The sequence below is a fragment of the Vulpes lagopus genome, chromosome 3 (genome assembly GCF_018345385.1).
Source record: "Vulpes lagopus strain Blue_001 chromosome 3, ASM1834538v1, whole genome shotgun sequence".
Lineage (NCBI taxonomy): Eukaryota > Metazoa > Chordata > Mammalia > Carnivora > Canidae > Vulpes > Vulpes lagopus.
This window is the reverse complement of record NC_054826.1, coordinates 163,858,780-163,883,985: the sequence shown is the minus strand read 5'-3', so window position 1 is coordinate 163,883,985 and position 25,206 is coordinate 163,858,780. Positions and strand designations below refer to the sequence as shown.

At 54.1% G+C, this 25,206-nt stretch overlaps 1 protein-coding gene and 1 pseudogene across 4 annotated transcripts in view; both read right to left on the bottom strand.

Annotated features, from left to right (window-relative positions):
- PTGER3 (prostaglandin E receptor 3) overlaps positions 1–12,007 on the bottom strand; it is a 185,555-nt gene extending 173,548 nt beyond the window's left edge. For all 4 annotated transcript variants that reach the window (XM_041750834.1, XM_041750833.1, XM_041750831.1 and 1 more), the window contains exon 1: positions 10,989–12,007. In XM_041750834.1, the coding sequence (XP_041606768.1) occupies positions 10,989–11,897 (909 nt within the window). In that variant the 5' untranslated portion in view covers positions 11,898–12,007. The remainder of the gene's footprint in view (positions 1–10,988) is intronic.
- Positions 12,008–17,975: 5,968 nt separating this feature from the next.
- Positions 17,976–20,134, bottom strand: LOC121487935 (annotated as a pseudogene).
- Between the last annotated feature and the right edge of the window lie 5,072 nt (positions 20,135–25,206).

Genomic DNA, 25,206 nt, shown 5'->3' with positions numbered 1-25,206 from the left:
ACCTGCACAGACCCCCAAACTCCAAATTCTATGCCAAACTGCGTCTCTCTCTTTTCTAGCAACTTAGGGGACAGCGAGGTTGTCTAGTGATGCCCGTACACCTCGCTGTGGCCAAAGCACCTGCAGGCTCTGAGTCCTGGCCACTTAGCCATCGTCTCCACCTGATGCGCAAAGTGCAGGGCTCCAGCCCACGGAACCCCTCGGTTGCCCTCTCCATCCTGGGGTCCAAGCATGCAGTCCGGGCTCTGCGATGGCCCCCCTCACCTCGAAGGCCGCCTGCCTTCCCTCGGGTCCGCTGACGCCTCTGCTCTCCCCCCAGGGCCTCCTCCAAGTGTCAGCCTTTAGGCTTCTCCTGAGGGACACTTCCTCAGCCCCTACCCCCTGGGACCAAGGAGGGGCCTCGGCGACCCTTCCCTGGGTGACACGTGGAGGGCGCAGAAGCCAGGCTCCCTGTCTCCGGGGCCCAAGGGGCAGAGCAGGTGGCACAGGCGCAGGAGCACAGACCCTGGTGAGGGGGGCTGTAGCCAGAGCACACCCCCCCCCTCACGCCTCCCCTCCCCTCCCCCTCCTCCCTCCCCCCACGACAGAGGCCCTGCTCTGGGCCCTGTGGCCTGCAGCCCTGTCCTCGCTGTCGGGCCCCCAGGGGGAGGCAGGATGGCCTTGGAGTCCCGGGCTTGGGGGGGCTCGATGGCTCTCCGAGGCCTCCCCTCTGCGGGGCCTCCCCTCTGCGGTGCAGTCACCCCTGCGGGGCCCTCCCCATTGCGGGGGCCTCACCTCTGCAGGACCTTCAGCAGGACCCTCCCCTCTGCAGGGCCCTCCCTTCTGCTGGGGCCTCACCCCTGCAGGATCCTCCCCCCTGCGGGACCCTCCCCTCTGCAGACCCTCCCCCCATGGACCCTCCCCCGTGGACCCTCCCCTCTGCCCCTGCGGGACCCTCCTCTGCGGGACCCTCCCCCCTGCGGGACCCTCCTCTGCGGGACCCTCCCCCCTGCAGGACCCTCCCCCTGCTGGGGCTTCACCTCTGCGGTGCTTCACCTCTGCGGGGCCCTCCCCATTGCGGGGGCCTCACCTCTGCAGGACCTTCAGCAGGACCCTCCCCCCTGCGGGACCCTCCCCCCTGCGGGACCCTCCTCTGCGGGACCCTCCCCCCTGCGGGACCCTCCTCTGCGGGACCCTCCCCCCTGCGGGACCCTCCTCTGCGGGACCCTCCCCCCTGCAGGACCCTCCCCCTGCTGGGGCTTCACCTCTGCGGTGCTTCACCTCTGCGGTGCTTCACCTCTGCGGTGCTTCACCTCTGCGGTGCTTCACCTCTGCGGTGCTTCACCTCTGCGGTGCTTCACCTCTGCGGTGCTTCACCTCTGCGGTGCTTCACCTCTGCGGTGCTTCACCTCTGCGGTGCTTCACCTCTGCGGTGCTTCACCCTCCCCCCATGGACCCTCCCTCTGCGGGACCCTCACCCAGGGCCCCAGCCCCGCCCGCCCGCCCGCCGACCACCTGGTCACCAGCTAGGACGTCTGGCTGGCTCAGATGGCTACTGAGCCTCCGGCGGCCTCTGTTTCACCATCTGTCTTCCAGCATTTTCTACATTAACGACAGGCTTCTTTTTTCCCGATTTTCGTGAGTCACACCAACAGAAGGACATTCTCAACCACAGAAGATGACACTTTGGAAGTTCAGAAAGTAGGGGGAAAAAAGATCCAATCTACTACATTCAGGAATCAAATATTTTCCCGAAATATCAACAGATCGGTGAAACGTGTATCTTTTAAATTACGCCTGATTTTCTTCGGAGGGTCAGTGACTGCTTAAAATGAGTAGGCTTCCAGGTCTAACTTGACCTTCTATTTTTGCACTTTCAAGATTTTAAAAAATAGTACTGCTTGTGCCTCCATTATCTGACCTTTATCTAAATTGGGCAATTTCCTTCTAACAGAATGAAGGCGTGAAAAAGCAAGCCTCCTCTTCCATCTCTACCGTTAGCTTCATTTTTAGATTCATGGATCTTCAAACGCCTCCTAAAAATCGGTACTGGTTGAGCATCTGCCTTTGGCTCAGGGCGTGACCCCAGGGTCCTGGGATCGAGTCCCACATCCAGCTTCTTGCAAGGAGCCTGCTTCTCCCTCTGCCTGGGTCTCTGCCTCTCTGTGTCTCTCATGAATAAATAAATAAAATCTTAAAAAAAAAAAAAAAGAGGTGCCGAAATCACTCAATGAAATGTCCTTCTTTTTTTTTTTTTTTTTTAATTTATTTATGATAGTCACAGAGAGAGAGAGAGAGAGAGGCAGAGACACAGGCAGAGGGAGAAGCAGGCTCCATGCACCGGGAGCCTGACGTGGGATTCGAACCTGGGTCTCCAGGATCGCGCCCTGGGCCAAAGGCAGGCGCCAAACCGCTGCGCCACCCAGGGATCCCTGAAATGTCCTTCTTATGACTGCCACCCAAAGACCATCTAGGCGGGCCAGCGGATGGGGAAATCACGCTCTGCTATTTGTAGACTAGAAATAGTAATGGTGCCTTGTCAGGACCTGGTCAGATTGTGAGACAAATGACACCTCGGTGAGTCTCATACTTGGGCCTCCTTTAAGGATTGTGTAAACTCAGTCCGAGGCTGTGAGTCAGCGGTGGAAATGCTGTTTAGCCTAAACACTGGTGATCCACATCCACCCTTAAGAAGTCTGCGCAACAATGCGTCCAATGACAATAACTAGAGGCACAATTAATCTGACTTAGACACTGATGCGAGGACAGGCAGGAGTGTACAAAGGAGTCTCTGACCGGAAAACCAGGGGCCACCTTCTAGACTTGTGGCGGAGGTCTCCAGAGGGCGAGGCAGTGGCTACACCTCCAGGTTTAGGGAAAGAGGAGAGGGGACCCAGCATGTTTTAGATTTAGAGAGTTAATTAACTGGCAGCCACGAAGGGAAAGGAGCCCTGAGCTGACGAAATGCAGAAGAGAGATGGCCGCAGGGGAGGGGAGGGGAGGGGGGTGAAGTATTATAATACCTTGTAAAAATTTATGCACTTCAGATTTACTATTTTTCTTGTTTTTTTTTTTTTTCTGAAAAGCTCCATCCTGTACTGCGCATTTCCCCCCAGTGAACTATAACTAATTGAGCTGTGAAACATCACTTGTCTCTTTTCTTCAGCTTCCCGGGGGCAAGGTCTACCTGAACACAAGAATTCAACACTATCATCCAGTAGAAAGAGCATCATATAGTATTCATAAGCCTAAAAGGATATTCCCAATTATGCTCCCACAGATTTACACTGGTTCTCATTACAGTCCTGTGAAATGGGCTGGGGAGGTGTTTTTCTTCTTATTTTCCCAAAGAGAAGCAAATAGTTCACAAAGATAACAGGTGAATTGTCTAAAGTTACACCATTAACTGCTTATGTAACTGGGACCAGGTAGGGTCTTCTGAATTGGGCGCTTAGATTTCTAACCAATAACCAGGTACCGGGCATACCTGGGAAGGTGCGCAGTTATGGCCGTTGCAGGGAAAAGAGAAGACACAAGGGGAGCTGGACCTGGTCTCAGGAGGCCAAGTAGCCCACGGCCAAGGGAGTGTGACTCAGCCCATGAGTGGGAGATGCAAGGCAAGTGCTGTGGAGCCCAAGGGCCAGAGCGCCCAAGCCCGGCTAGAGAGGATGGAGGCATCTTTGCCAATCAAGTGCCTCCTAACCTGAGAGGGCGGGCAATCCGGGAGGGGCGACTGCTGGGCAGCCTTCGCCCAATGAATGCCGGGTAAAGTGGCCAATGACCAAAGGGAGAGACAAGCGTTCTGAGTAAAGAGCACAGAGATTTTCTTGCATTCAGTGGTGCTACTTCTGGGTGTGTGTGTGCGGTGCCCCCCTCGCTACAGAAGCCACTGTTGCCCAACTGTTATTTCTGCATAAGAATGACTTACTGTATTTACTGTAAAATACGGACATATACTGAGCGGTCAAGAGCGCAGGGGAGCCCCAGGGGAAATCAGGCTCCTTTGGTTCTCTTCTTTAATCTAGGAAAGTTGGAATTTTCTAGGGAGAAGGGGTACTCGAGACGCCATCTAACAATCCTCAAGAAATACTGTGTTTCGAGGAGTTGAAACACAAATGTCCTACTTCTCTCTGTGATATGGAATTGAGGAAAATGAGAGAGCCAAAATTTGACATGCTGCAGTTGTAGACCTCTGAGGTTTAAGGCTTGAGTGAGATAAACGTGGAATGCTGGCGAATTACAAAAAATATCACATAAATGTGCGGCGTCTGGGTGGCTCAGTGGGTTAAGTGACTGACTTGGTTTGGCTCAGGTCCTGACCTCGGGGTCCTGAGGTGGAGCCCGGTGCAGTGTCCATGCTCCGCATGGAGTCTGCTGGAGATGCTCTCCCCGGCCCCTCCCCTGCACACACTCTCTCTGTATATATAATAAATTAAAAAATCTTAAAAAAAAATACTACACAAATGTAATGAGTTCAAGGGAGGACTTCCCTCCTGGCTTCCCTGCAACGCGAGGCTAGAACTGGAAACTGAAACATGAGCCTGAACCCCTCACCACCACCCCCTCTGCACCCTGAGAGGAATCACTGCCTGTGACACATGGGTGCAGTGCACAGTCCTGAACGTTACTCCAAAAAAACTGAACTCGTGGAAACTTTCATAATTGATTTCTTGACCTTTACACCTTTTTCAAAAGAGAAAGGCCAATGAGTCACAATTATGTTACAACTCTAGACCATCTGAATTTCTTCAAATAGAATGGCTTAAGGACTGTTTAATTCTTAGCTCCCTCTGTTATGCTCAAAATAAAAAAAATCTACATTTTTGAGCCCTGATTTCTCTCATTAATCTTCAAGTTATATTGGCTTCTGGATATAACATTTTGATAATACGCCATCAGCATATGTACTCTGTCCAAAACCCCAGTGACTCATGAGCCTGTCCTTACAAAAAAAAAAAAAAAATTGGTAACCCAGTCCCCTTTCCACATTTCCCATTCCTGTTCATTGAACCATCATTCTTCCGGTAAGAGAACTTGAGAGTAACATAGATGGGAAAAATACCCTAAATGTCTATGAGTGCTACCACCATACTTTACAGATAAGAGGGTAACAGGTTGCCCAGGGCCCACTATTAGAGCTAGAATTTCTGTCCTCTATCTAAGCAAAAACGGACAAATCAGCAATAACAAAAACTGAAAATAAACTAAATCTGGTTCTAATATTCTTTATTCTTGAGTTCTCTGAATGATGTAGAAAATAGTGGCAATCTCACAGGATGCATTTAAAATGGGATAATGGATGTGACAATAGTAACTGCAACAAAGAGGACAGATGCAGAAAAAAACGTTCATAATCAATCACTCCTTAAATCGACCATTTCTGATGGGTTAGTTCTCTATTGCCTTTCCTTCTCTGACTCATCTCTTCCCACTGTCTCTACCCTAAAGCCCTGACTGACTTTGCAAAAGCAACTCATGACTGATCTCTCTTTCCCATTTTCTAGCCCCAGTCTATCCACACCCCGCAACCCTCTCGACCTTGTAAAAACCCTCTCCCCTATTCAGAAGCCCCAAATAGAGGTCCTGTGGTTTACTGGCAAAAGAATGCCGTCCTCATCCCAGGTTCATCCTAACAACCTCAATCTGATCCCATAAACCTTTTCAAAGCGTGTTTCCAGGGTTCCAGTGAGTATGCTCTGTGCTGGGTCCTGGGCACAGTCAAGGTCAAGCTTTGCCATCTCACCTCTTCCCTGAAGTATACTCTGCTAAATTCAGATGGACGTTCCTTCCAGAGCCACAGGCACTAATCACATCGACTCTTGCACTGTTCTCTAATTGTCTCACTCATAAATGTAGGGATTCTGCTTCTCTGAACAAGAGTATAGCTCTCTGGCCAATTTTAAGTAAGTCTCCTTAATATCCCTTCCACAGTGCCTAGGCTGTATTGTACTAAACAAAGTAAAAAAATTCTAAATAATCTCAATTCTTATAAAAACATATTAGAGAAGATTTTTCCTATAATGCCAATTCACAGGTGTAATCATTTTCCCTGAAGCGACATCCTAAGGCAGAAATTTATAGGCAGAGACGAGCAACTCCGTAGTACTTTTCTGTATAATAAACAGGATTACCTCTGTAATCTATCGCCTGTATTTATCACACGTGGTATACTGAAGGCCTGTTTCATTTGGTCAAAATATATCAGTGATTCTTTAAATTTAAAAGCAGTCACATTGGGGTGCCTGGGGGGCTCAGCGGTTGAGCGTCTGCCTTGGGCTCAGGGTGCAACCCCGGGGTGCTGGGATGGAGTCCCGCATCAGGCTCCCCACAGGGAGCCTGCTTCCCCCTCTGCCTGTGTCTCTGCCTCTCTCTCTCTCTCTCTCTCTCTCTCTCTCTGTGTCTCATGAATAAATAAATAAAATCTTAAAAAAAATAAAAGCAGTCACATCCACATTGTGAAATATGTTCTTCTACTGAAGCATCTCTGTGTGTGTCTGTGGACACTGAGCAGAATTTATAGGCTCAGGATGGAAGGCAAAGGTTTCTACGGCTGCTTTTATCCAGTTCCAAAGTTGTAGATGAGAAACTTTGTTCCTCAGACCTCACTTTTCACAATGTCAGTTTTATATTTACCATTTTTAAGAGAGTTGCACTGTTAGCCACGTTCCACCTGTTGGGGGAGTGTCAGGTTTACACAAACACAAAATGTACTCCTGGCTTTTTGTGAACAACCCCCCGAGGTGATTCTTGTTTGTGGAAACTTGGCTATCATGTCTAATAACTGGACTATTTGCTGAATTAGGTTCATAAAAAACTAATAATAAAAAGTTGAAAGGACTGCGTTGCTGAGTCAACTGACATTCCAATAGGATTTGATGCCACACATTAAACATAAGGCAACTACGAATTGTAGATCGTCGATCACACTGACATCATTTGCCCCTGCATTCTCAATTTCACATCTCCCACTATATTTTGTGAAGTTTCTGGGGAAAAGAAAAAGTAAAAAAAAAAAAAAAAAGTTTTGTTTGCACCATAGATAAACCTCTATCTAGGTATTAAGTAGTAGAAACTTGTTGCAGGTTGGATGTTTTTTTATTACGGTATTTCTTCTCTGCTAAGTTTTCCAGCAGTAACATTAAATATTATTATAGTTGTGATAGTCTTCAAAATGAGACATACTCAGGGTCCTTTTTTTTTTTTTTTTTTTTTTTAAAATAGAGTCAGTCCTGCTCTGCTTGTCCAGGGGTAGGGGATTTTGTTCAATTTCCTGGGTCCCACAGGAAGGACTTATTAAAGACCTCATATTCTAGTTTATTTTTTTTTAATTTTTTTTATTTTATTATTTATTTATGATAGTCATACAGAGAGAGAGGCAGAGACACAGGCAGAGGGAGAAGCAGGCTCCATGCACCCGGAGCCCGACGTGAGATTCGATCCCGGGTCTCCAGGATCGCGCCCTGGGCCAAAGGCAGGCGCCAAACCGCTGCGCCACCCAGGGATCCCACTCAGGGTCCTTTTAAGTAAGGAGTTTGAATAATTAGGTTAGTGTCCTATGCCCAGCTCAAAAAAAAACGAACAGGGAATCTGTATTTTCCTGTAATTATAAAACAGTTGTAAAAAAAAAAAAAATCTCACTTTAACATTAATGACTAAAAATTCAATTCACTAACTTCTAGTGTTTTTATTCTTACAGTTCCCTAACCTGTTGAGAAAGCAGTTTTGCCAGTTTCTTTCCTTTGCAATAACTTTCTCCTACAGATTTTTCTGAAGATACTTGAAGCTTTAACTTGGATGGTGCACAAAAGAGAAGACTAAACCGTTAACTTGGGTTTAAGAAGTACCTACTTTGGAAACCATGAATTTCTCCTCTTTGATATGATTACACGTTGACTTTATCTCATTTTAAGATCAATGTTTTTATACGAACCAAGTCAACACAGTGTCCAGTAAAAAGTTGCAAACCAGTTAATATTTTCTGAAAGCAGAAATTAAATAGGAGCAGTTCCAGATATGTCTTTCTTAAGAGAGAGTGGGTTTGGCCACCCCAGCTCACAACTTTCAAAACTGACCTAAATTCTTAGGGCTACCGTGCCCGAGGCATTAGAATCGCGCTGCTGAAATCCCTACACACTGTATGGTTTCTCTCTGTCGGGTTCACTGTATAGGTAAGCATTTTATTCACATGATTTAATCGCATTTGTTTTAGGATAGAAAGCGTGTGATAAGAGCAAACTCAAAGAATATAAAGTGCCTGATAAGAGCAAACTCAGCTTCAAATGGCAGCTCTGAAAAATTCATATACTCTGTTCGCTTTTAAAGTCATGTTAATGATTAGCACCTTAATAAAAGGTTTATTTTTTAGAACTCTCCCCACTTCTGTTTGGCCACCTATATACTCCATTCCTCAACCATAGAAGTAAATGTGTCTAAAATTGGTGCTGGTTTTGATAAGCCACGGTGGTGACATCAGCCTGAGTTCCAGCCCTTGGAACGCAGAACCGTGACCACGCAGTGACTCGTGAGCAGCTAGGTCCCAACATAACTCTCCTCGTCACCACATGTCACTGATTTGAAGCCAAGACTTGTGCTCCAAGTACTACTACACCAGTGAAACCCAGGTATCCTTGGAATATCCGGTTTGCCAAATGCAGGCGTGGGAGGGGAAAAGGAACTAAGGTTCTATTTTTAAATACAACAAATTCAAAACTAAATGTGCTGCGCCGCGACCTCAATATGCTTAATACCACTGAACTGCACGCTTAAAAATGGCAAGTTTCCCGTTAGGTATATTTCATCACCAAAAAGAAAGACTCCGTGAGTGTGGTTCTGAAAACCGTGTCCACGGATTTCAGAAGTGTCCCCCGACTGTCTAAGAAAGTCCCAGGTCCAAGGCACCACCTGCTACCCCTGACACAACGACCAGGTCCCTCCTCCTGTAATGCCTCCTCCAGAGCCTGCGGCTTGGAACCTAAACAGACACCCGTCCATCAGGTGTTCGTAACCAACACTTAGCCACAGAAATCTCTAGCTAAAAGCACCACACAGGAAAATCTGGAAAGTGCCAGGTTGGGTACTAAGGACACCACTAGCTCCCAGGCTGTGCGGCTCTGCAAGGAGCCAGAAAGTGCTGCCCCCCTGCCGCCCGACCCTGAGTCTCAGGCCTGGCCCCCAGCTGCCCTGCCCCTTGCCTGTCCCGAGGGCGGTAGGACCTCGGGGTATGCTCAAGGCAGGCTCCCTCCAGCCTCCCCGGGGCGCTGGTGCAGATGGGAACACTGAGGCTCCGGGCGGGAGGGGGTCTGCATCCCAGCCCTGCGCTCACAGGCTCCGTGGTCCCCGGCAACACTGCTTCCCCGAGCCTCAGGTGTCTCATCTGAGGAATGGGGATGGAAATAGTAGCAGCTTTGTGCTATGGGGTTAATGAACCCAAGGCGCTTGGGTTCATTCAGCAAAGCACGTTGCAAAGCTGCAAAGCGCCTGGCACGGAGGGGGGCCTCCATCGCGGGTAGCCTTAGCAAGTCCAAGCAAGTGGGTCTGGCCCAGGGCCGGGACCTCCTAGCGTAGCTGCCGCTCTCTGGACGTGTGCAAGTCCAAGCGCTCACAAAGGACTCCTTTTTGTTCAGCTCCCTCCGCCCCAACCTGCACTCCCTGCAGCCTCACTGCTTGCTGCAATCTGTCCCGGGTCACCCTGTGTCTCCAGGCCTTTCCAGCCCTTTCCATTCCCCCCTTCTCCCCCCTTTACTCCTGTCCCCTCCAATTCTTGGATAACTGCGGTGGCACAAGCGCTGAGAGTTCCCGGGCCCTGGGGCCCGCAGTCTGGACGTCCCTTACAAACGCTTCCCGGAGGGGGGCCGCAGCGCCATTCCAAAGGGCTGTGCTGTCCTGCTTCCAGTCCCAGCGGGCCGCGAGCAAGGGCGCGCCCTGGGTGCCACCGGGGCGGGGAGGGGGGGGCTGCGCTCGCCTGGGGTCCCCGCCTGCTGTCGCGCTAGGGCCCGGCGTGTGACACGGAGAAGGCGCTCAGCGCCCGCCGAGCCATTCTGCTCCCGCCGCACCCGGTGCGCGCCCCCATCTCCGCCCAGGCGCTGCAACGCCCGCGGGGCGACCCCTGCCCTCCGGGGCCTCTAAAGGTGCTGGGCAGGGCAGCCGCGGTGGCTCACAGGGCGTGATCCTGGAGACCCGGGATCGAGTCCCATGTCCGGCTCCGCGCATGGAGCCTGCTTCTCCCTCTGCCTGTGTGTGCGCCTGTCTCTCTAACGTTTCATGAATAGATATTTAAAAAAAAGAAAAGTAAAGGTGCTCGGCAGGTGGATGCGAGCTCAGAGCTCAGTTGCGAGGTCGCCGCCGGGGGCGGGGGGCGGGGACTCGTGCGCCCCTGCAGGGGCCTCCGGTGCGCCCCCGCGCCCCCGGGACTCCGTGCGCCCCCGGGACTCCGTGCGCCCCTGCAGGTGCTGTCCGCGCTGGGGCCCCCGGTGCGCCCCCCGCCCCCGGGACTCCGTGCGCCCCTGCAGGTGCCGCCCGCGCTGGGGCCCCCGGTGCGCCCCCCGCCCCCGGGACTCCGTGCGCCCCTGCAGGTGCCGCCCGCGCTGGGGCCCCCGGTGCGCCCCCTGCCCCCGGGACTCCGTGCGCCCCTGCAGGTGCCGCCCGCGCTGGGGTCCCCGGTGCGCCCCCCCCGTCCCCGGGACTCCGTGCGCCCCTGCAGGTGTCGCCCGCGCTGGGGTCCCCGGTGCGCCCCCCCGCCCCCGGGACTCCGTGCGCCCCTGCAGGTGCCGCCCGCGCAGGGGCCCCCGGTGCGCCCCCCCGTCCCCGGGACTCCGTGCGCCCCTGCAGGTGTCGCCCGCGCAGGGGCCCCCGGTGCGCCCCCCCCGTCCCCGGGACTCCGTGCGCCCCTGCAGGTGCCGCCCGCGCTGGGGCCCCCGGTGCGCCCCCCGCGCCCCCGGGACTCCGTGCGCCCCTGCAGGTGCCGCCCGCGCTGGGGTCCCCGGTGCGCCCCCCGCGCCCCCGCGCCTCACCAGCAGCGGCGTCCAGCACACCGACAGCACGCACAGGATCCCCGTGAGCTGGATGGCCGTCTCGGTGGTGATGCGGCCCCACTGCGCGCCCGACTGCGCCGCCGAGGCCTTGGCGCGGCAGCGCGACACGAGCGCCTTGATGGTGGCCAGGTTGCAGGCGAAGGTGACGGCCAGCGCCGCCAGCCCCAGGAAGGCGAAGGCGGAGGCGAAGAAGAGGCCGCCGCGGTCGCGCGGGGCGCCCGTGCCGTTGCCCGCGCCGCCCGTGCTGATGAAGCACCAGGTGCCGGGCCACTGCACGGCGTAGCGGCCCACGCCCAGCACCGGCAGCAGCGCGAAGCCGAGCGCCGCCAGCCACACGCCGAGCAGCAGGGCGCGGGTGGCGCGCGTCCGCAGGTGGCTCGCGTACCAGTGCGGCGCGCGGATGGCCAGGGCGCGCTCGACGGCCATGGCGCTGGCCACCAGCAGCGAGGACAGCCCGAAGGCCGTCATGGAGAGGCCGAAGAAGGTGCACAGGCGGCCCGACGGGTCCAGGTGCTCCCAGCGCCGCTGCGACAGGTACACGGCGATGACCACGGGGCTGGTGAGCAGCTGCCCCGCCAGGTCGGTGAGCGCCAGCCCGCCGATGCACAGCAGGAACGCCTGCCTGCGCCGGCTCTCCCGCCGCCGGTAGCTCCGCGACACGAGCAGCATGGCCAGCGCGTTGCCCACGAAGCCGGTGAGCAGCATGGCGATGGGGAAGGCCACCGACACCGCGCCGCAGTCCTGGCCGGCGGCCCGCGGCCCCGTCGCGTTGGCCCGCGCCGCGGCGGAGCGCTCGGCCGCCCAGGGGCCCGGCTGCAGGCCCGGGTACGAGTGGTTGAGGCGCGGGCACAGCGGGGGCGCGCCCCCCTCGGCGCGGGGCGCCCTCATGCCGGCGGCGGGCGCGGGACCCGGCGGCGCCCCGGGGCTGGCGGCGGGAGCGGCGGGCGCGGGCGCGGGCGGGCGGCGGGGCCGGCGGGGCTGCGCTCCATGCTGCGGGCCGCGCCGTCGGCTCTGGGCCCCGGTCCCCGCTCGCCCGCGGGCAGGGGCGCGCGCCGGGGACCGCCCCTTGGAGGCGGCGGCGGAGGGCGGGGCCGGGCCGGGCGCGGGGGGGGGGGGGGGGAGGGGGAGGGGGAGGGGAGGGGCCGGGCGGGCGGGGGAGGGGCGGGCTCCGGCGCGGTGGAAACTCCCGGCGGGGAGAAGGCGGGGGGCGCTTGCCCGAGCGCCGGCGGACCCCTCCCTGGGCGGACCCCCCTCCCCAGCCGTGCTCCCTCCCTAGCGGACCCCCCTCCCCAGCTGTGCTCCCCTCCCTGCCGGTCCCGCCCTCCCTAGCCGGTGCTCCCTTCCCTACCCGATGCTCCCCTCCCCAGCCGTGCTCCCTCCCTGGGCGGACCCCCCTCCCCAGCCGTGCTCCCCTCCCTGGGCGGACCCCCCTCCCCAGCCGTGCTCCCCTCCCTGGGCAGACCCCCCCTCCCCAGCCGTGCTCCCTCCCTGGGCAGACCCCCCTCCCCAGCCGTGCTCCCTCCCTGGGCAGACCCCCCACCCCAGCTGTGCTCCCCTCCCTGGGCGGACCCCCCTCCCCAGCCGTGCTCCCTCCCTGGGCAGACCCCCCTCCCCAGCCGTGCTCCCTCCCTGGGCAGACCCCCCTCCCCAGCCGTGCTCCCTCCCTGGGCAGACCCCCCACCCCAGCTGTGCTCCCCTCCCTGGGCGGACCCCCCTCCCCAGCCGTGCTCCCTCCCTGGGCAGACCCCCCTCCCCAGCCGTGCTCCCTCCCTGGGCGGACCCCCCCCACCCCAGCTCTGCTCCCCTCCCTGGGCGGACCCCCCTCCCCAACCCTGCTCGGCCCCCAGCCGTGCTCCCTCCCTAGGCGGACCCCCTCCCCAGCCGGCGCTCCCTTCCCTACCCGATGCTCCCCTCCCTAGCCGTGCCCCCTCCCTAGGCGGACCCCCCTAACCGTGCTCCCCTCCCCAGTTAGTACCCCCCTAACCGTGCTCCCCTCCCCAGTTAGTACCCCCCTAACTGTGCTCCCCCCCGCCGACCCCCCCTCCCCAGCCCGTGCTCCCTTCCCTACCCGATCCTCCCCTCCCTACCCGGTGCCCCCTCCCTGCGTGCGCCTCCTCCCCCTCCTCTCTGCGGGAGGAGCACCCACGAGCGGTGGGGGCTGAACCGTCTCCTGGCGCTTCCCCCCCCCCCCCCCGCCCCCCCCGCCTCCCGACCTGGCGGCCGACGCCCCCCAAGCCCTTCGCGAGCGGGTCGAGGGCGGCTCCCCTGCCCCGCAGCCCAGGTGGGCCCCCGCCCCCGCCCCCGCAGCCGCCGGGAACCGCGCCCTTCGGTCCTCTGGGCGCCGGGATCCGAGCCGGCCCGGCGGCCCTGTTGCGGGGGGGGGGGGGGGCGCCCTGAAAATATGAAGGACGGAAGGGGAGACCAAACAAAACCTAGTGCAACTCCGAGATGAAATCTCAACTACCCTCGCTCTCCACCTGATTTCCCCTCCAACCCCCGTTAACAACAGCAACAAAATTAGCTTCGGCCCAAGTGTCCCGGCAGGTGCCATCTGGGGGGGACCTAGTGTCGGGGCAGGTGCCAGCTGGGGGCCAAAGAGTGGGGGGCAGGTGCCAGCTGGGGGGGCCCTAGTGTCGGGTCAGGTGCCATCTGGGGGGGCCCTAGTGTCAGGGCAGGTGCCATCTGGGGGGGCCCTAGTGTCAGGGCAGGTGCCATCTGGGGGGGCCTTAGTGTCAGAGCAGGTGCCATCTGGGGGGGCCCTAGTGTCAGGGCAGGTGCCATCTGGGGGCGCCTTAGTGTCGGAGCAGGTGCCAGCTGGGGGGGCCTTAGTATCAGAGCAGGTGCCAGCTGGGGGCCGAAGCGTGGGGGGCGGGTGACAGCTGGGGGGGCCCTAGTGTCCGGGCAGGTGCCAGCAGGGCCTGCCTTCCCCCCCGCGGGCTCCAGGACCTGGGGGGACCCGGTGGAGAGCAGCGTCCGCCACCCAGCGCCCCCAGGTCGCGCGGCCAGGTGTCGGGTTAGGGAGGGGGCGAGTGCCCGGAGCATCCTTCACTGCGCAGACCCGAGGGGCCCTCCAGGCCCGAGGCTGTGGTCGTCGCGCCCCGACGGCGCCCCGGCTCCCGCCCCAGGCCTTCCAGCGAGTCCGGACCGCGTGGGCGGCGCGTGGGTCCCTAACCGCTCTTGGCGGCGGGAACATCAATGGGACCATCGCTCCCACATTTGGGGGAGGGTCTGGTTTTTCTGCCTTTTCACGTCGTCCAGGAAATGAGAAGATCTCTAAAAATCATGTGTAAATGCCGTGCTCCCCGTCATCCGCGTTGGTCCCCTGGCCTCGGGTGGCTTCCTTGGTGTCCCCTCTGGCCGCCAGGGAGCCGGACGCACGCCCCACAGTCTTCCTCTGCTGTTGGGCTGATTCTGTAGAACTTCCAAAACAAAACCAAAAACAACAAAACAAAACAAAACAAAAAAACACATCACTGTAGGATTTATATAGTTTTTAAGGAAGAAAAAGCAAAAAATGTAATTTAAACTTCACTGGAACAACATGCACTAATAATGACATTATTACTCATGGTGTGTTTCGAGGAGGAGCAAAGCGTTTACCCTTTCAACCTTCCCCAAACTTTTGTCTTCTACCCATGAACTCATTGGAAACCCGGACTTGAGACTTTTTTCCCCAAACTATCCTTTGGAGAATAAAACAGCGGTTGGCTATTGTCAGCTACACACCTGCGAGCGTTTGGAGGCGAGTCCGAGCAAGGGCAGTTTTGCAGCAGCGGCTCCCTAGCGGGGTCAGCGGTTTTATCCAACGACTCAGGGCGTTTTCGCTCGCACAGAGCGGAGCCGTCGTCCCCCGGCTGCGTCGGAAGCCTCCTCGTTTTTATTCGGAGAAGGCGACTCCTTTGGGGGGCAGCGACCCCTGGGCCCTCTCCGCAGCGGCCTTCCAAGCCCGGGGACGGGGGGCGGCCCTGGGAGCCCGGCGCCGGCGGAGCGCGATGGCCCGAGGCAGCGGCGCCCCCTGGCGACGGGCAGGCGACACGGCGGCTCCCGGCCGCGACCTCGCAGCCCCTTGGGGTGTCCCCGCGGGCGCTGCTGTCCCTGGGCTCACAGGCCTTCGTGGGCCTCGGCGGGTCACCGGGAGGCCTCGTGCTCGGGCCTGAGCCGGCCGTGCTCACCGGACCCCTTTTTATTTATATTTTATTTTATTTTTTAAAGATTTTATGTATTTATTCATGAAAGAGAGAGAGAGGCAGAGACCCAGGCAGAGGGAGGGGCAGGCTCCACGCAGGGAGCGCGACCGGGACTCGATCCCCGGACCCCGGGTCACGCCCCGGCTGAGGGCGGCGCTCACCCGCTCTGCTCCCCGCGTCTTAAGGCCTCGCATTCGCCGCGCACGTCGGGCGGCCCCGCGGAGCCTGGGGGGGGGGGGGCGGCTCCCGGACACGGTGCGGCCACAGGAGGGCCGAGCACCCCACGGACTCGGGCTCCGCCGCGGGGCCTGCTCATGGGGCCGCAGCCGCCCGCCGCCTCCTCACGGCCGCCCGCGGGGCGCTAGCGGGGCCGCCAACGGGGCGCTAATGGGGCGCTAACGGGGCGCCAACGGGGCGCTAACGGGGCCGCCAACGGGGCGCTAACGGGGCGCTAACGGGGCGCCAACGGGGCGCCAACGGGGCGCTAATGGGGCGCTAACGGGGCGCTAACGGGGCGCTAACGGGGCGCCAACGGGGCGCTAACGGGGCGCTAACGGGGCCGCCAACGGGGCGCTAATGGGGCGCTAACGGGGCCGCCAACGGGGCGCTAACGGGGCGCTAACGGGGCCGCCAACGGGGCGCTGACGGGGCGCCAACGGGGCGCTAATGGGGCGCTAACGGGGCCGCCAACGGGGCGCTAAAAGGGCGCTAACGGGGCGCCAACGGGGCGCTAACGGGGCCGCCAACCGGGCGCTAACGGGGCGCTAATGGGGCGCTAAAAGGGCGCTAATGGGGCGCTAACGGGGCGCTAACGGGGCGCCATCGGGCCGGACCCCGACTCCTGGGGCCCCCGGGGCGCGCGGCGGCGGCGCAGTGGCCGGTCGGGACCTGAAGAAACAGGACGGAGCCTGCCCCGGGGCCTCGGAGCCCTCGCGGGACACCCGGCGCGACAACACGCGAGCAGTTTAAGAGGAACTGGGGAAGGTGGGCAGGCCCCGTGCTCACAGGATTTCTCCCAGGAACCCAAGGTGGGGGAGGCTCCTGCAGCAGGGTCTGGGGGAGGGGGGGAGGGGGGGGGGGGAGGGGGATGGGGAGGCTCCCGCAGGAGGATTTTTTTTTTTTTTTTTTTTTTGAAATGAGCAGCGGCTTCTCATCAAGGTCTAGAGCAGTCCCAACGCTAATGACTTACACAACTTCTCTGATCATCCTGTTGGGTCTTAGCGTACGTCTCAGATCACCGTTCAGGGTGACTTCAGCCAAGGAGTTCACTAGGGGTGCGCGATGTGTGATTAGGAAGACCTGCGACAGGAGATAGGGAGAATGGGGCAGGCTGGTCTTCGGGCGCTCTCCTCCTTGTCCTGGTTCTCCAGCGAGTACACGTAGAGGGGTAGGAAGGGTCTGTTGAGCAGATGGTCCGTGAGCACATCGTTGAGGAGCTCACAGCTGATGATCAGGATGTCATTGAGATAATGCAGGTGGTCCGGGTGCTCGGCCACCAGGTCGCTCAGCTTCCCCCGATTCCGGTGCTCCTCATCGGTCTGCACGCAGTTATCAAGTTCGATCCTTTTTTTTTTTTATGGCCTGTCAAATATTTACTCCACTGACATTATCTACAGAAGCACTTGGCCAATGTGTACAGGGATTCCTTATGCACGCTGAAAGGGGTTCCGTAAAAATGACACTATATACAAATCTGTACACTGACCCACCAGAGCGATTCTCTGTCTCCCACGGAGGGGAGGGTACCTGAGATTTCATTTCTTCAGTTGCCTTGTCATGATCCCAAATATACATTTCAGGGTTTGTTTTTGTTTTTGTTTTTAAAGACACTTTCCCTGATATGTGCACGATGGCTACAAATAGAAAACAAGAACAAGAAAATAAAATGATCGCTTGCAGGTGCTGACCCTCCCAGCCACACGGAGCGGCTCCTTCTGGCAGAGGCCCATGAAGGAAGGCCGGTGCGCCCCAGGACTGGTGGCCCCCAGATGGCACACCACTGCAGCGGTGTCGGCAAAGGCTCTCGTTGACTTTTTCAGAGGAAGAGGATGAAGAAGAAAAAAAGAAAAAAAAAACCCCAAATGCCAAAGGAATTTCAGTGGGATGAAGATCCTCCGCCACTTAGAGAATATCTGTGCAGCCGCTGGACGAGCCGGGCCACCATGGTGTCCCAGACCCCGGGCAGGCCTCTTCCGCTAGGTCCATGGCCCCTCGCAGTTCTCCTGGGAACCCCATGTTTCCTCCACACGCCTGGCTTTTCTCCTTCAGCTCTGCAAACAGAGGAGAAATAATAGTAGATAAACACTGAGAGAAAGGCCTCTTTGGGAGGTCTTTCACCTTATTTCTTCCTAAGTCCGAAGGCTGAAGCGCTCCATTCTCTAGACTCTGGATCTTTCTCTCGGATAGTGAGGATCCAGTCCCCAGAGTCGCTGCCCCAGCTGCCTGGTTGTCCGTGTCCGTTTCCGTGTCTGAGTCTTCGGAGCCAGAGTCCTCATGGCTCTGCTCGGCTTCCATCCCTTGAACCTGTCCATGAGCTCAGGCAACTAGGATGTTTTCTTTGCGCGGCGTATTATAAACTCGTGCTTCAGTAGCTCCCTAGCGGTGGGTCTAAAGCTTGGCTCCTTATTCAAACAGGCTTCAACAAATTCCTTGAGGGGTTTGCTTTTTTTTTTCCCCCAGACTAGGATACTTTATTCAAGAGAATCTGGCTTGGCGGTCAGAAAGCCGCTGGGGGGCGGCTGGAGGCACATCCCGGCTGGGCTCCCTCTTCGCCTGTGTCCCTGAGAGGGGCAGGTGGCGATGCCTTGACCATAAAGCACAGGGTCCCAGCATGAGCAGCGGCGGCAAGATGTGGGGAGAGCCCGAGGGGACCAGGAGTGGTCGAGACCCCCGGGCAGCCACCAGTCTCCAGAGCCCCACTTTCGGGTCTCCAGGGCGCCAGGCTGCTGCCAGCGGGAGGGGGCAGCGGGACTCCTCTGTCTGCTGCCTGCCTTCCCACCAGCCTGCGCCCGAAAACCAGGGCTGCTGGGCCACGGGGAGCCAAGGCTCAGGCACCGGCGCCGCTCCCGGGAAGCCCGCCGGGGCCTGGCCTGCCCGCCGATGCACACGTGGGTCTGCGGCTGCCTCCTTTCTTTCTCTCACGTTCTGTTTGAGGCACTGAATTCCTGAGGCTCCTGCCCCTCCCTGCCCCTCACCTTGGAGGGGGCAAGTCATTCAGCGGGGATACAATTGGCTAATAGATAGAGGGCAGGTGTCAGCAGGGGGGTAAGTGAGCGTGGCCGTGGCCGGGACAGGTGCAGGAGCCGGCCGAGGCGTCCCCTCTGGGGAACAGTCTGGCACACTGGCAGTCTGTGGGCCTCTGCTCCCTCTTCCTCTTCCCCTGCCCTTGGGCCTCGTCCTTCCCAGCTTCGTGTCCTCCCACGGAGGCCTGCACTGACAGCGGACGCGCTGCGAGGTCAGCTGCACGGAGGGGGCCGGCCCGTGGGACGGGTCATCAGGAGTGCGTGGGGCACTGGCCGTCCCCGCGGGCACACCGTGCAGCCCTTCGTCCCCGCAGCAGCCACTACGGCGCGGCAGGGAGGCGCAGGGAGGCTTGAACATGTGCTCCACCGCGGCCGGGTGCTCCGGCGAGACGTCCACCAGCTTCTCCGGAGCGGGCAGTAGCTGCATCCCCACACTTGCCGGAGGGGCACGGCTGCCACCTCTGATGAGCCGTTCCCAGCAGACAAGGCCAGGGCCGGGCTCCATTGGCTCCGGCGATTCCTCCTCAAGGTCGGGCCTCGCTCTCGCGGAGCTGAGCCGCCAAACATCCTGGGGCGGAAGTTCAAGCTCCTTCCTTTTGGGGGTCTGGTCTTCTGGATTTCCGATTTCAGTTTGCAGTTGCTTTTCCTTTTCAGCCTCCAACTCCACCCTCTGGCCCTTGTTGCCAATGGGCCTGATTTTTCCGCGGAGTCAGGAGGCTTGGCCGTCACCCTCAACCCCAAAGGCCAGCGACCCTTAGTTCTTAGCCCTTTCAGTTGCTGGGTTGGTTATTTTGTATTATCTCTGTGTGCGTGATGAGACCCTTCTGCAATTTCTGCATGCTTCTGAATGCTTTCCGGTGAGTTTCAGTTGTTTTAAAATTTTAATTAGATTTTATAATTGTCATCTGCAGGGCAGCGTGATACGGACACAAAGACAGACGCGTCTGTTCGGCGGAACAGAACAGTGCACTTCCGGGCCCCTACACCTGTGTACAGGTGTGTGTGTACACACGGAGGGGGGTATACACACACCTGTCCCTAAGCACTCAACTCATGTTCAGCAAAGGTGTTAGTAGTCTTTTCAAAAAATGGTCCCAGAAAACCCCTCGATACCTGTATGAAAATAAAAATGAGCATAAACCTTATCTCATGTCACACAAAATGGACTTTAGTGTATAATTATAATCTTCTAGATTAAAACAGAAGAAATATCCCGGTGACTCAAGCTTCCCACCACTACTGGAAGTGCTCTTACAACCTGCTGTTAACATTTAACAACATCTGATCCTCTCTTTGGCTACTATGTGTAGAAATCCTTCATTCTTCTTAAATACCACGAATAATCCAAAAAGCTCTTTTCTGAATGTTTGGATTATTTGCAGCAATGGCGCAACAGCGTTCTTGTATATATTGGTGTGTACACCTGTGGGACTTATTTTTACAGGATAAATCCTTAGAAATGAACCGCTCTACTGATGACCCCCAAACTTCTACCTGCAGTTTCCATCTCCTTGACCTCCAGCTTCATTCATCCAAGTAGCTCTCTGGCACCGGCTGGGCTTGCCCGCAGACACCGGGGTGTGTTCAGAGGGGACTGCACATCGTCTTCCCGCTCCTGGGTCTACAGGAGTCTCCCCGCATTTCAATACCATCCACTTACTGGAGCCAGAAAGCCAGGGGCCATCCTGGAGTCCTCCTTCTCCACCGTCTTTTCCTTCCGATCTATCATCCAGTAATAGTAATTCTAATTCAAACTGTAGCTCATACACATTCACTTGTCTGCTTCCACGTCTACCACCTGGTTCAGATCATGGCCATCTTTTAATCTACTCTAGTAAGTTTTTTAAACAAAAAAGTTTGAACAGCATTTATATTTTAAAATGCTAATATCTTCACCTTTCCTTTTCACTCCCAAAACCAGTATTAACAGACTGAGATGTATTCTTTCCAAGTTTTTTCCATGCTCATGCTAAGATACTTCTCAAAATATGAGTTTCTGCTTCTGTTTCCAGCCCTGAACTAGTACTGCTGTTTATTTACAATCTGATAGGTGAAATATATTTTAATTCAGATTTCTCTAACTAGTGAATTTAAACCCAACTTCATCCATGAATGAATCCATGTCTACTAACTCCCTCTTTGCTTTGTACATTTTCATAGGCTATAAATTCGTGGGAGCTCTTTGTAGAGCTATCACCCAGTTCTCATTTTCTTACCTTGTCATTTGACTTTACTTTTTGAATCAGGTCAACTCTCATATGTAAAAAAAATTAGAAAAAAACGCTGTTTTCCCTTTACGGTTTTGAGAATTCCTACTGAAGGTCAAGGTCTCAGGGGCACCTGGGTGGCTCAGTTGGTTAAGGCTCCGACTCTTACTGCTCAGGTCATGAGATCAGGGTCCTGGAGGAGAGCCCTGCATCGGGCTCTGCATGGAGTCTGCTTGTCTCCCTCCCCTCACTCACCTGCTCTCGCTCTGAAAAAGTCAAGACCTCTCCTGGATCATCCTGAAATACTTTTGCTTTAATATTCAGATCTCTAATCCAGTAGACTTACATTTTTTACTTTGCAGCAAGCGGTAAGGAGGTGGACATTGAACTTCCTTTTTGATGGACTATGCTGAGGGGTTGTACAGGTTTGCTGTAATCGTCTCTAATGCTTGGGGTTCTTCAGGGCTTCCTGCATTTGTGGGGTTTCTTCCCAGGCATGGCCTGACCACGACGTACCAGGACTTGAGGACCCACTAGGGATCTCCACAGGCATGCAGTTTCCTGTTCTCACCATAAGTGACCCTGTCCTTCCTGTCCTCCCCACTCTCAACCCAGGACACTCCTGTGATGTGTCCCAGGAACCCAAAGGACTAAGGTGGCAGCATTCAGTAGGCTTCACCCTGCCTGTTTCCCATTAGCAGATGATCATGGTCTTCTATACTTTTTGTTCAACGTATTGAAAACTTCTGTTCAAGGTATTGTGTTTTGGGTGGAGGGGTAAATCATGCCAGGAAGCAAGTGTTCTTATGGTTTCCTCACTGTCTATACATGTTTGAGGTTTTCTAGATTTTTGACATGGAAACTTAGATACTGGTTTACCTGGTTCTCCTAATCTACGCTTTCCAAGTTAACACATTTCCCTCTAAGCCCTGCTTTCTGCCAACCTATTTTCGTTACCGTGCACAGTATTTTAAACTCCTATTGTCCATCGTGACACGTGGGGATGTGGCATCCGAACTACTTCTAGTTTTGCTATGGAGTTCTAATTTAATCCCACTAGCCGAATATATTCTGGGCTATAAATCGAGAGTTGTAGGGTTCAACAGCCTGTGTGTATTCTATGCGCAGTTGCTGGATGTAAGGTTTTACAACTATCCACTACATCGACTTGACCATGTTTAAATATTCTATGTGCTTAAAGCTGTTTTTTGTTGTTGTTACTGAGAAAGCTATTTCAGCTTTTCTGTTTTCTGCACAAAAAGCAGCTTTTTGTTACTTTAGAAAGCTATTCTAACTACACAGATCTATTCACCCTTTCAATCAACATTCTGAAGTTTTTAGACTTTGGTATGGAATACTTTATGAGAAGCCTGGGCTAACGCTCACTTCCAAGTTTATGATCACCATCTTACTGTTAAATTGATCCTTTTATCATTATGGACAGTTCCTCTGCTTTCTTTTTAATACTCACTGGCCTATTGTGTTAATTATCACCACATATTGGTTAGTATTTGCTTGGTACCTTTTCCCCCATCTTATTTTCAACCTGTTATCCTGAATGCATTTTATAAAGATATAATGGGAGTCTGCAAACTTTAATCGAGCGTGACAACACATAATTGGGGTGTATAACCTACTTTAATTAGTTTAACTAGCCTGTTTTTCATTGAGAACCTTTTGTAATTTTCAAATTTTCATTATCCCATTTTTCTTATGTATTAACTTTTTGTTGTACTTAAAATATTTTATTCATGATATATATGTGTGTGTGTGTATATATATATATATATATATAGGCATAAAATGAAGTGATAGACTCCATCATGTAAAGCCTCTCTCTCTCTCTCTCTCTAGAAAGAGGGAGAGAGGGGATCCCTGGGTGGCGCAGCGGTTTAGCGTCTGCCTTTGGCCCAGGGCGCGATCCTGGAGACCCGGGATCGAATCCCACATTGGGTTCCCGGTGCATGGAGCCTGCTTCTCCCTCTGCCTGTGTCTCTGCCTCTCTCTCTCTCTGTGTGACTATCATAAATAAATAAAAATTGAAAAAAAAATTTAGAAAGAGGGAGGGAGAGAGAGAGAGAGAGAGAGGTGCAGAGACACAGGCAGAGGGAGAAGCAGGCTCCATGCAGGGAGCCCGACGCGGGACCCAGTTCCGGGACTCCCAGATTGTGTCCTGGGCTAAAGGCAGGCGCCAAGCCGCTGAGCCACCCAGGGATCCCCGTTGTACTTTCTTTCGTGGTTACTGCAGAACTCAAAATATGCTTCCTTGACTATTAAAGTTTACCTTAAATCAGTAGTTTCACCATTTCTTGTAGATTTTATATTTTTTTTCCTAAAGATTTATTTATGGGGGGGGGGGGGGGGAGCAGAGAGAGAAGCAGGCTTCATGCAGGGAGCCCGAAGTGGGACCCGATCCCGAGTCTCCAGGATCAGGCCCTGGACCAAAGGCAGGCGCCAAGCCGCTGAACCACCCAGGGATCCCCTTTGAGGATTGTATCTTAAAATGGTTTAAAATCACTTACCGTCTTCCTCTTACTTCCACACATAACACCAAATTTAGAATTTTATTTTGATCACACAAATGCTGTTAACTTTAACCTGTTTAAGGAAGCCTTCTCACTCACTATCCTTTTCCCATCGAGTAGTTCTAATCTGTTCTCCAAAAAGCAGCTAAATCTGTATTAAAGCTAACTAGGACTATTTCAAACCTTTCAGTATTTTCCAACTGTTTTTTTTTTTTTAATTTTTTTTTTATTTATTTATTTATGATAGTCACAGAGAGAGAGAGAGAGAGAGAGAGAGAGAGAGAGGCGCAGAGACACAGGCAGAGGGAGAAGCAGGTTCCATGCACCGGGAGCCCGATGTGGGATTCGATCCCGGGTCTCCAGGATCGCGCCCCGGGCCAAAGGCAGGCGCCAAACCGCTGCGCCACCCAGAGATCCCTCCAACTGTTTTTAGAATCCAACTCAAATTCTTTTCTATGACTGAGGCTTTATATGATGGAGTCTCCATCACTTCATTTTATGCCATTTTTTACTCATTAAGCCTTACACCACCTTCACCAACTGTCATCTTACAACAGACTTAGCAACTCTTGTTACAGACCTTTCAGGAATTATTCTCTCAAGGACAATTTGCCTGACCTTTAGATCTTCTACCCACCACTCATTATTTCCTTCATAGTACTAATAAAAATTTGTAATTGTTTTCCTAGTATTGATAGAAGATTCACTAGAGTATCTTGCTGTCTCACCATCTAATTATTAGTTTAGAAGTACAGTAGATTCAACGTTTTTGAGTATCTGAATAAACCTAATTCGTATGTTCTAAGTATTGACATCGACAAATTACCCTCCGAAAGGGCTGTGCTAAATCATCCACTGACAGAAAAAAATACGATCTTAAAGAGATCCTATTGATTCCTAAAGCCCCAGCAAATACAATACAAATGGCACTAGTGACAAGAGTGCGATGGTCTGTTAAATACATCAGTCTTTCTAATCCTTGAACAAGGTTCTTTTTAATATGTCAATTACTTATAAATCTTGGCATTTCTTTTGCTTTCCACCTTTGCTGACATAAGTAATCAAATGCAGAGGAAAATCTGCTACTTCCTAACTGGCTTACCAAACTCACAAGTCAAATATTAGAGTTCATGTCAGTCATCACTTGCTTCAGACTGGGCTATAGGACGCTCCATTTAATGAATGGGTTTAAATCCATTCACATCATCATTAAATGGGGGAAAACTATAAAAGCACACTAACACAAGCAAAACGCCCTAGTCTGTCTCAGCACTTTTCCATTGTAGGGTTTTAGGACTGCAGGTTCTGCATTGCTGCATATGTACCCTGGAAGTACTGATGTGGTCTTCATGTCTGGAAGCAAATCGAACCTTTCTTTTTCTGTGATTCTAATTAATTAACAATGGCAATTTTAAAACTGGGGCACATGCAATCTTGTAATGCTAATCACACTACTCAAAAAGGTGCCAATAATTTCCTATTCTCTGATCATTGTCACTATTATCACATTAAAAATTCTTCAACTCTAACCTACAATTTTTGAATTACAAGAATGCAGATGATTTATTTTCCCTGCTCAATTCTGATGTGAAGTATTTAATCATTCAGGTAACGTTTTTCAGCAGGTTTGAAGCCAAAAGGTAGACTGAAGAATAATTTCAACAAGAGAATTAATAATACTTATTAATCAGATTTCTATCCACAATTCAACATTCCTATTTTGTATTTTATTTTCCTGTTTTCATTTTACTACTGATCAAGTAACTGATAAATCACTTTCCTCATAAAAGCCAGGGATATGTAGGAATCCAAGAAAATGTTCGAATAATTTTTGCCAATAAAATGTACTTCAGTGGTGTAACTATCAGTGATATATTCTATGCTCTTCTCCACTAAAGTTTTTAAAGCTTTAAGCTACATTTTTAAAAAACCTGTACTTGTTATAGTGCATGATTTACCTAAAGACTCATGTAAATTTGAGACAATATTTTAATATATACAGAACCATTATGAATTCTATTTAATCTGCTCTTAAA